The sequence below is a fragment of the Triticum urartu genome, chromosome 5A (assembly GCF_056163025.1).
Source record: "Triticum urartu cultivar PI428250 chromosome 5A, HENAU_Tu73, whole genome shotgun sequence".
NCBI classification, from domain to species: Eukaryota; Viridiplantae; Streptophyta; class Magnoliopsida; order Poales; family Poaceae; genus Triticum; species Triticum urartu.
Window position 1 is genome coordinate 504,359,419 of NC_141877.1, and position 12,189 is coordinate 504,371,607.

Sequence of the window (12,189 nt, forward strand, 5' to 3'; positions counted from 1 at the left end):
ACGGTGCCACAAGAAAGTGGTGGTGGTATCAGCCTTCTTAAGGCGTTTAGCATTCACGTTAAAGACATCATTTCCACATTCAAGATTTAGTATGAAAAGGCCCTCAACAATGGGTGCAAATCCGTAAAACATATCCTTACAATAAAGTGAACAACCATTGTTCTCAGACTTGTACGAATACCCATCGTGTACTAAACATGATCCGGAGATAATGTTTCTACACAACAGTGGAACAAAATAACAGTTACTTAGTTCTAAGATAAATCCTGAAGGGAGACGTAGAGGCATAGTGCCGATGGCTTGAGCGGCGATCCCAGCGACGTTCCCGACGCGCATCACGACTTCATTCTTTGCCAGCTTGCGCACCTTCTGAGGCCCCTGTATCGAGTTGCAAATGTGAGCAACCGATCCGGTATCAAATACCCAAGACTTAGAATTTTCGCTAGCAAGCAAAACGTCAATGACATTAACTTGTATAACAATTATACCTTTTCCAGTTTTCCCGGTCTCCTTATCTTCCAGATACTTCTTGCAGTTTCTCTTCCAGTGTCCTATGCTCTTGCAGTAGAAGCACTCAGTTTCATTCTTGGCTCCACCCTTAGAGTTGCTTTGGGAGTCGGTCTTACCGGCGCCCTTGCCCTTCTTTGGCTTGCCTTTCTTTTTGAAACTGGCGGTTTTATTCACAAGCAACACTTGCTTGCGATTTTTCCGCAGTCCTCCTTCTGTAGGTTTCAGCATGGCGAGCACCTCTTCCGGTGTCTTCTCCATCCCTGTCATGTTGTAGTTCATGACAAAACCGTCGTAAGACGGGGGGAGTGAAGAAAGCAACATGTCCATCATATGGCCAGGTGGAAGTGGAAATTCCAGGGCTTTAAGCCTTTCAGAATAGCCAATCATTTTGACCACGTGTTCGCCAACTGAACTACCCTCAGCCATCTTGTATTCCATCAAAGCCTTCATGATATCAAATCGTTCAGACTTTGCGGTTTCCTTGTACAGAGCATCCAATTCCCGGATCATATCACGGGGTTTATGGAATTCAAAACGTTTTTGAAGCCCTAGACTCATGCAAGCTAGCATGAGGCACTGCACTAAGTTGTGATCATCATCCTTAGTGGCCCAGACATTTTGTTCATCTTCCGGGGCCTCTGCCGCCGGTTTAGCTAGAAGAGCAGTTTCAAGGACGTACAATTTCTTAGCGCTCCTCAGGACAATCCTCAGGTTACGGACCCAGTCCGCATAGTTGTTTCCAGTCGTAGCTAACTTCTCTTTCTCTAACATCGAGCCTAAGTTGAACGCGGTGTTGTGAGCCATTTGATCTACAACGGAAAACACAAGTTTCACTTAGACTTTGTTTATAATGAAATTTGCACTAGTGAATAAACATTTTTATTCTAAAATGCACTCCCACTCAAATCAATATCTCTCAAAATTGATTATGAGTGATTCAAGATCCATGTCTTGATTGTTCGCCATTGGTGTAACACCACTGATGACAAAATTCTTAACCGGTAGGACAACTTTCCAATCACATCACTATATGACTCTTGTTCATATTTCGATGCGTGTGTTCCGAGATCATGACAGTCATGCCTGAACGTCAAGACAACCAAGTGATCTTGCTGCGAGGTCTCAACTCACCCGCCTCACACTTCTCTAATCGTTCGTACCCGTGTGACACGGCGCACCCCGAAAAGATAAGTGCCATGACGGTGCTACACTTGGGAGAACACTATCTACTTGATATCTTTAAGTGAGAGATCACCCTAATAAAAGCGACTACCGCGCAATCAAGAAGGGTGCATCATAGGGGATAAACATCTCAGGCAATTCATAATTAGTATGATATGGTATAGCCCTTTCTGACGGAGAAGTCTTTCAATTCTTCGTCTTTGATATTTGCGTCGGTGTTCACCTTCGCGAAGATTGCCACCACCTTGTCGATGCACCATATAATATTGCTATCTCTATAGCTAATAAAATAAGTGCATTACTTAAGGTTGACACGCAGGTCATTAAAGTGCAATCATCTGGCTCCAGCCATCATGCCGAATCATGACACGCAGGTCATGTTAATTACATCATATAGTCATCTCATACATAATCAAATTGAATATGAGCATTGCTATACCACATCATATGCACATCCTGCAAAACCAAGTTAGACGCCTCTAATCGGTTTATGCAAAAATTTATTTTACGTGGCTTCTAAGGTTTTGACTTAAACCGCAGCTACCAACGTTTTATCATCAAGTATGATTATTCAAGTTTCTATATTAACATCTCGGGGTGTATGAAACACGAGATAATTAAATCTCGAGCCCCATACTAAACTTCGTCATACGCATGACCCCCGTGCAGATCATATCTGCAATGCCCTTTCATCCGCAAATTTCATCTTTCTTTTGACTATGGCAGAACCCAAAGAACTGATAGCACTTCCATGATCAACCAGGATCACGGATTGCCAGAACTTTGTCAAATTCTACCATGCTGTCTTGAGATTGAGCAAACGCAAATTCTAGGGAAGCAACAAGAACGTCGGGTAACTGATTTCATCTGTCACCCGCATAAATAATTTTCGGCAATAGATCTCATCTATTCCAAAATTATATTATGCAATACCCATACATCTCCATGTATTCTAGATCGTAACCTGCATCTACGCATAGCACGGCTCTTGATGCCACTGTTGGGGAATGCGACAGAAAACAAAAAATTTCGGTATAGCGAGCATGCCCAGGACCACTATGGAGACTGCATACAAGGTTTGATCTGTTCCGTACCGACTCGAAGCACAGCGGAAGAAGAGTCGGTGGAGATGGTTGGTGCAGATCCCCGTAGCTAGGATTTACAACCTCCCAACCGCAAGGATGTACTCCCTCGCCGGACGGCCCTTCGGGAGGCGGTCGGACAGTCCCCTGGACGATGTCGCGGACAGCCCTTCGGGAGGACCCTCGAAACTCGAACGGAGACTTGGACAGCCCTTCGGTAGGACACTCGAACAGCCCCTCGGGCAAAAGACCGAAACTACGACCTCTCTACGGGGTTGCACACATACGGTGCCAGCTATCCGGCAGGGCTTCGCCGTCCAGAACTAGTTCCTGCCGGAACCCAGACAGCCTTACGGCTCTACGAAACTCTTTTTGTGGGAGGGAGAGAAGAAGCCAGATAATGCATGGCATGTGTATGAGAGCAAGGGGATGAACTTTGGGCTGCCCACTCCTCCTCTATTTATAGGAAAGCCAAGGGGTAGGGATGGCCCACAAAAACCCAAAACGCCCATGCAAATGTCACACATGAAGGGCATAATGGGGAGGGAAGTGGAGCCCCATGGAGCCCCACACATGTGGCCGGCCAACACCCTTGGGGGGCCCCCATGAGGAGCATGCTTGGCCCCCAAGCCCTTCTAGAAGCCTTTTGGAAATATCCCAAAAGGTGACTCACCATAAAATATCCCAAAAAGCACTTTCACTATTCACGATGACATTTTTCAGCGTCCGTTCGAACTGAAAATATTTATGTGGGCTTAGAACATTTCCAATACCCACCATAATAATTTTCAACGCGTTCCGAAACAATTCCGGTTTTAGTGATTTTCATCTGTGAAACGCATTTGAAGTGGCTCCGGCAGCTCCGGAACATTTCCGGTTTTTATCTCAGAAAATTCCAAACAGCTTCCAGAATGATTATGGCACCCTCCAAGAATTATCAGGCATTTGCCGAAACCAATTTGACTTAATGGTATATCCCGAAACAACATTTCGGTATCATTGAAACTCATCCGATGACCTCTCTCTGCGGTATGATTCCGCTGTCCGAAACTTTTCCGGTGTCCGAAACTTTTTCGGTGATTTTCTCTCAGTCCCTGTCTAGTATTCAGCAGATAGATGACCCTTAAGCGTGTGACCCTATAGGTTCGGTGAAGTATAGACATGACCTGGAACCTCTTCCGATCAATGATCAACATCGGAGCCGTGGACACCCATATTGACCCCTATACCCACACGAATGAATATTCGAGTGAACCTCCAGTTGCCTTGAGCTATTCCTGTTGCTTCGCGATATGTCACAAACACCCGAGGTGAGATTTATTGCATTCCTGTGGATCAACAATTTGTCCACCATGCAAGTTACCACGTTACCGGTTTTGTTCTCTTTTCTCGTTTCCGTGTTCCGGCATCGCAGTGATCAAATCACAATGTTTCTGGCCAGACGATGATGGATACCGTTACACCGAGAGGGCCCGAGTATATCTCTCCATCGTCGGAGGAGCAAATCCCAATCTTGAGCTATCTCGTTACTTGCCATACTTTTCCGTGAACCCGTAAGCCGCCGTAATAGCCACCCAGTTACGGATGACGTTTAACATACCCCAAAGTTCACGAAGCAAGTATGAAGGAACTCGATACTCTCATGGTCTAAGGAATTATGCAAACATTGACTTCTCTGTGTTATTAACCATTAACTTGTGACGAATGTATCTCATAGCATAACATCAAATTGGGTCACTACAACACAAGTGTTCTACTAATAATTGTGCCCTCAAAATTGCCGGCATAGTCATGCCCATGATCAGGAAAACAGGATCATCATGCAATACTTGAGCCAGTCATAGAGGCTTGACTAGGAATACATTTTACCGTTTATTATCCCACACGTGCACATGAGTTTCCCTCCAAGCCTCGTTTTATTTGCAGACTCGAGAATCATTGTAGTTATAGCATGGAACATAAACCTTCATTACAAACCAGGAAATACAAAATAACTGATATTACTGCCTCTAGGGCATATCTCCTACATTCAGTCCATCTGTCGACTAGCAAATCTTGATCAGCTTTAAGCTGTTGCTGTTTTTTCTTGAGGCTTCTTGTCGTGGCCATAAGCCTGCGTTGAAAACGCTTTTGTTCGACAGGATCCTCTGGCATGACGAATTCGTCGTCGTCGAGGCTTGCCCTGTCTTCGGAGGGAGGCATATAATTATCGGCCTCGACCTCTCTGTCAGCCTCTCTCTCATGGGGGCTGGTTTCTCCATCCTCCTATGCTGAATCTTGCTGGAGGGGATTTTCTTCGGCACTTTCCGGAGTATTATTATCTCGCATGCTGGAATCGCCGTTTTTGCGTTGGCGGGATTTTGAGCGGCGCCGTTGACGCCGGCGCTTGGGCTGTTTCTTGGAGGGGTCATCCTTTACTGTTCCATCGCCATCTCCTTCTTTTGGGGTGTCCACCATGTATATTTCATATGACGAGGTGGCTTTCCAGGGCCTAGTAGGCGCTGGTTCTTCATCATCTCCTTCATCGGCGTCCATACCGTCGATATCTTCGGAGTCGAAGTCGAGCATGTCGGTTAAGTCGTCGATAGTGGCTACAAAGTGGGTGGTGGGTGGGTTTTGAATTTCTTCATCGTCTGTACCCCAACCTTGCTGACCGTAGTCCGGCTAGGGCTCTCCTGACAAAGAGAGAGACTTTAGTGATTTCAGGATATCGCCGAAAGGCGAGTGCTGAAAGACGTCCACGGCCATGAACTCCATGATCGGCGCCCAACTGGATTCGCTTGGCAGGGGCGCGGAGGGTTCAGAGTCCGGAGAAGAATCCGGCTCCATGGAGTCACGAGTCTTACAGAGTACGGTGCTGGTGTTCGGCTCAACCACCATTGGGATCGCAGCCCCCGAGGTGGCGTCCAACCGCCTATCCTCGATCGGCGCGGTCGGCTCCGAACTAGGGGTCGGAGACGATGCGGGTGCGGCCTCCAGGGCACTGTTTGGTGGCAGAGCTAGATCATGCTCGTCGTGACAGTGCGGCGTGCTCGGCAGTGGTTCAAATCCGTCGAAGATCAAGTCCCCGCGGATGTCGGCCGTGTAGTTTAAACTTCCGAATCTGACCTGATGGCCAGGGGCGTAGCTTTCGATCTGCTCTAGATGGCCAAGTGAATAGGCCCGCAGTGCGAAGCCGCCGAAGACGAAGATCTGTCCGGGGAGGAAGGTCTCACCCTGGACTGCATCGCTATTGATGATCGTAGGAGCCATCGAGCTTGACGGCGACGACACAGAGGAACTCTCAATGAAAGCACCAATGTCGGTGTCAAAACCGGCGGATCTCGGGTAGGGGGTCCCGAACTGTGCGTCTAGGCCGGATGGTAACAGGAGGCAAGGGACACGAAGTTTTACCCAGGTTCGTGCCCTCTCAATGGAGGTAAAACCCTACGTCCTGCTTGATTAATATTGATGATATGGGTATTACAAGAGATGATCTACCACGAGATCAGAGAGGCTGAACCCTAGAAGCTAGCCTATGGTATGATTGTTGATGTGCATCTTGTCCTACGGACTAAAACCCTCCAGTTTATATAGACATCGGAGAGGGTTAGGGTTACGTAAAGTCGGTTACAATGGTAGGAGATCTGAACATCCGTATCACCAAGCTTGCCTTCCACGCCAAGGAAAGTCCCTTCCGGACACGGGACGGAGTCTTCAATCTTGTATCTTCATAGTCCAGGAGTCCAGCTGAAGGTATAGTTCGGCTATCCGAACACCCCCTAATCCAGGACTCCCTCAGATGGCATGACAAAAGGATACAAAAGCGTGAGTTTAATGTAGGTGACTATGTATTGCTATACAACTCTTGTTTAAGATTTTTTGCAGGAAAACTTCTCTCTAAATGGGAAGGTCCTTACGTTATCGAGGAGGTCTATCATTCCGGTGCCATAAAAATCAACAACTTGGAAGGCACAAATCTGAAGGTGGTGAACGGTCAAAGAATTAAACATTATATCTCAGGTAATCCTATAAATGTTGAAACCAATGTTATTGAAACCGTAACCCCGGAGGAATACATAAGGGACACTTTCTGGAACGTTTCAGACCCCGAAAAGGAATAGGTATGTGGTACGGTAAGTAAACCGACTCCAAAATAGTTCTAATGGCAATTTTCTTCCATTTTGGAATATTTAGAAAAATAGAAAAATAAGAAGAAGTCCGGGAAGGACATGAGGCCTCCATGAGGGTGGAGGGCGCGCCCTACCCTACTGGGTGCGCCCCCTACCTCGTGGGCACCTCGTGTGCTCTCCGGACTCCGTTTTCATACACGACACGTATTTTGGTCGGTAAAAATTCATTATATAATCTCCCAAAGGTTTTGACCACCGTATCACGCAAAAATCTCCAGTCTTTGTTTCGAGCTGTTTGTCTGACAGATCCAGGTCGTCATGTCGTCTTCAAGTGCCCCCAAGGACCGGTTCTTCGAGAAGGTCATCAACCCCTACCTCGCGGAAGTGCTACAACACCCTCAAAACATTGAGATGCGTGAGGGGTTATTGCACATCCGCGATGTTGAGGGGCCCAAGAAGACCGGAAGCATGGAGGCAAGCCTCGAGGCATTGGAGCAAGAAGTTTTCAAGTGTCAGGAGATGGTGGAGCGTGGACTCGATTCCAATCACATTATGATCACGAAGTTCACCAACAACCACAAGCTGGACGTCAAGGACATTGGGTAGGCCATCTTCAAGCTTCATGAGAAAATCGAGCACCTCCAAGCCCACATCTATGACCTGCAAAATCAAAACTGTGAGTATGAATATAGATTCAAGAGGATGAGTTTGGCTGCAGATTTGAGGTTTCAGCAGACTCGATCATCCTTCTATGATGGTGAGCCTATTCCTAGAAGAAGGACGATGGGCCTACGCAATCAACAAAACCATCAACTTCTTCACCAACAAAGGAGACATGATCACATGGGTATGGGCACTCCCCTTGGCAACTGCCAAGCTTGGGGGAGTGCCCCGGTATCGTATCACCATTACTTTTATCTTTACCGCTTTTCTTAGTTCGATCCTTTTGATAATATCTTGATCTAGTAGAATAAAGTTTTAGTATGATCTAGTTGTGAGTTTTGCTTTATGATCCTTCTATGTAATCGAGTCCGTGAGCTATATATAATAAAGATTAGTGTTGAGTCAACGGCTTGATTATTTTGCCATGATCTTGAGTGAATAAAATAAAAGAGAAAGAATAAAAAGAAACAAAGAGATCATATGGATCTTATGGAGAGTAATGAGCTCACATATAAAAAGCATGATGAATAAAAGTTGTTGAGAGTTGACAAACATAGTTTTGGTCATCGTTGCAATTAATAGGAAGTAATAAAGAAAGAGAGGTCTTCACATATAAATATACTATCTTGGACATCTTTTATGATTGTGAGCACTCATTAAAATATGACATGCGGAAAGAGTTGACGTTGGACAAGGAAGACAACGTAATGGGTTATGTTTTCTTACATCTGAAATAAATTATATTGTCTTGGATCTTCCAACATGATTGAGCTTGCATTTCTCCCTCATGCTAGCCAAATCCTTTGCACCAAGTAGAGATACTACTTGTGCTTCCAAACACCCTTAAACCAGTTTTGCCATGAGAGTCCACCATACCTACCTATGGATTGAGTAAGATCCTCCAAGTAAGTTGTCAACGGTGCAAGCAATAAAAATTGCTCTATAATATGTATGACTTATTAGTGTGGGAGAAAATAAGCTTTATACGATTGTGTGATATGGAAGAAATAAAAGCGACAGACTGCATAATAAAGGTCCATATCACAAGTGGCAATACAATGTGAAGTTCTTTTGCATTAAGATTTCGTGCATCCAACCATAAAAGCGCATGACAACCTTTGCTTCCCTTTGCGAAGGGCCTATCTTTTACTTTCATCTCCTGCCTTACATAAGAGTCACGGTGATCTTCACCCATCCTTTTTACATTTTATCTTTTGGCAAGCACAACATGTTCGAAAGATCCTGGTATATATGGCTAATTGGATGTGAGTTTTCATGAACTATTATTGTTGACATTACCCTTGAGGTAAAACGTTGGGTGGCAAAACTATAAGCCCCTATCTTTCTCTGTGTCCGATTAAAACTCCATACCCATAAGTATTGCGTGAGTGTTAGCAATTGTGAAAGACTATATGATAGTTGAGTATGTGGACTTGCTGAAAAGCTCTTATATTGACTCTTTCCCATGTTATGATAAATTGCAATTGCTTCAATCACTAATATTATAGTTTGTTAGTTTTCAATGAAGTTTATGATTCATACTTGAAATTGTGATCAAATTGTTACTCTAGCATAAGAAATCATATGACAAGAATTATATAAGTTGTTGTTCTAAGAATGATCATGCTGCCCTCATGTCCGTATTTTATTTTTATCGACACCTCTATCTCTAAACATGTGGACATATTTTTCAATTTCGGCTTTCGCTTGAGGACAAGCGAGGTCCAAGCTTGGGGGAGTTGATACGTCCATTTTGCATCATGCTATTATATCGATATTTATTACATTATGGGCTGTTATTACGCAATATGTCACGATACTTATGCCTATTCTCTCTTATTTTGCAAGGTTTACATAAAGAGGGAGAATGCCGGCAGTTGGGATTCTGGGCTGGAAAAGGAGAAAATAGTAGAGACCTATTCTGCACAGCTCCAAAAGTCCTGAAACTTCACGGAAGTCATTTTCAGAATATATAATAAATACTGAGCGCAAGAAGTTCACCAGGGGGCCACACCCTGCCCACGAGGGTTGGGGGCGTGCCCTACCCCCCTGAGCGCGCCGCCCTACCTTGTGGGCCCCCTGGTGGCCCTCTGATGGCCATCTTCTGCTATATGGAGTCTTTCAATGAGAAAAAATCATAAGCCATCTATCCGGACGAGACTCCGCCGCCACGACGCGGAACCTTGCCGGAACCAATATAGGGCTCTGGCGGAGCTGTTCTGTCGGGGAAACGCTCCTCTCATCGGGAGAGGGCAATCTCCATCAACATCTACACCAGCACCATATCCTCTCCAAACCCTAGTTCATCTCTTGTATCCAAGTCTGGGATTGGTACCTGTGGGTTGCTAGTAGTGTTAATTACTCCTTGTAGTTGATGCTAGTTGGTTTAATTGGTGGAAGATCATATGTTCAGATCCTATATGCATATTAATACCCCTCTGATTATGAACATGAATATGCTTTGTGAGTAGTTACGTTTGTTCCTAAGGACATGGGAGAAGTCTTGCTATTAGTAGTCATGTGAATTTGGTATTCGTTCGATATTTTGATGAGATGTATGTTGTCTCCCCTCTAGTGGTGTTATTTGAACGTCGACTACATGACACTTCACCATTATTTGGGCCTAGAGGAAGGCATTGGGAAGTAATAACTAGATGATGGGTTGCTAGAGTGACATAAGCTTAAAACCTAGTTTATGCGTTGCTTCGTAAGGGGCTGATTTGGATCCACATGTTTCATGCTATGGTTAGGTTTACCTTAATACTTTTGTTGTAGTTGTGGATGCTTGCAATAGAGGTTAATCATAAGTGGGATGCTTGTCCAAGTAAGGACAGCACCCAAGCACTGGTCCACCCACATACCAAATTATTAAAGTACCGAACGTGAATCATATGAACGTGTTAAAAACAAGCTTGATGATATTCCCATGTGTTCTTGGGAGCGCTTTACATCATATAATAGTTTGTCCAAGCTTGTCCTTTGCTACAAAAAGGATTGGGCCACCTTGTTGCACTTTATTTACTTTTGTCAATTGTTGCTCGTTACCAATTATCCTATCACAAAACTATATGTTACCTATTATTTCAGTGCTTGCAGAGAATACCTTGCTGAAAACCGCTTACCATTTCCTTCTGCTCCTTGTTGGGTTCGACACTCTTACTTATCGAAAGGACTACGATAGATCCCCTATACTTGTGGGTCATCATTGGCCCGTGACTCTATGTATCTATAACCTTCCTCCTTGGTTGTGCATGAAGCGGAAGTTCATTATGATGCCAGTTCTCATCCAAGGCCCTAAGAAACCTGGCAACGACATTGATGTGTACCTAAGGCCATTATTTGAAGAACTTTTATAGCTATGGAATGGAAACGGTGTACGTGTGTGGGATGAGCACAGACAGGAGGAATTTGACCTGCAAGCGTTGCTGTTTGTAACCATCAGTGATTGGCCTACTCTCAGTAACCTTTCAGGATAGACAAACAAAGGATACCACGCATGCACGCAGTGTTTAGCTGACACCGAAAGTATATACCTGGACAAATAAAGGAAGAATGTGTACCTGGGGCATCGTCGATTTCTTTCGACCAACCATCAATGTCGAAAGGAAGGCAAGCATTTCAAAGAAGAGGTAGATCACCGGAAGAAGCCCGCCATGCGTACCGGTGATCACGTACTTGCTATGGTCAATGATTTACACGTAATCTTTGGAAAGGGTCCCGGCGGACTATCTGTTCCAAATGACGCTGAGGGATGCGCACCCATGTGGAAGAATGTAGCGACCCGACCTCAAACGGTCAAGTCTATATGCTTCAGTGTCATCCCTGGATCGGTAATGCTGACACACACAGTACTCGAAGGATTTATAACAGAGTAGCAATCACACACTTATTACATCGAACGTCTCAAAAGAGAACTTATTACAATAATATGGCTTAAGGCCATCTAACACGATAACAGCGGAAGGCTTGGAAGATATAGTGAGTCCATCAACTCCAACGGCATGGCTGAGCTGCACGGCAACGACCTAACGAACCTTAGATCTCGTCAGAAAAGTCTGCAACATAATACGTTGCAGCCCGAAAACGGGTCAGCACATGGAATATGATGGCAAAGTAACACAGTAGAGCAAGAACAGAATAATGCTATCACTACATGCATATTTGGCTAGTGGAAATCTCTACGGTTACAGTTTTGCGAAAAGCCAATTTTTCCCTACAACAAAGGAATAGATTTTAAATTTACTATCATGGTACTTGAAACATCATTGAGAAGGTTCCTCCAACTCAATCCCAATTAAAGTGATTAACAACCCAACAATATTACTTAAGAGTGATGAGATACATAAGATACTCCAAGTACTAGATACTCAAGATTGTCCATAACCGGGGACACGGCTAACCATGATTAGTTTATACACTCTGCAGAGGTTTGCGCACTTTTCCCCACAAGACTCGATCGCCTCCATTAGATTTCTCGCACTTCATGATGTTTGAGAAACGGATGACCGAGACACAGTCTTTCAAAAACATTAACTCTCTACTCCGGGTAGACCATACCAAACCTACAAACCCACTACCTGCTAATCTACCTCTTCAAGAGCTTCACGTGACTTACTCAACTATGCTAGAGCCCATAATAG

The 12,189-nt window shown here is 44.7% G+C and overlaps 1 protein-coding gene across 1 annotated transcript; it reads right to left on the minus strand.

The window, feature by feature from the left end:
* Positions 1-343: 343 nt before the first annotated feature.
* LOC147972281 (uncharacterized) lies at positions 344-1,314 on the minus strand. The gene is made up of 2 exons (XM_087523015.1): positions 489-1,314; positions 344-378 (listed from the first exon to the last, which is right to left on the minus strand). The coding sequence occupies exons 1-2, from the start codon at positions 1,312-1,314 to the stop codon at positions 344-346; spliced, it is 861 nt and encodes a 286-aa protein (XP_087379141.1).
* Positions 1,315-12,189: the final 10,875 nt, after the last annotated feature.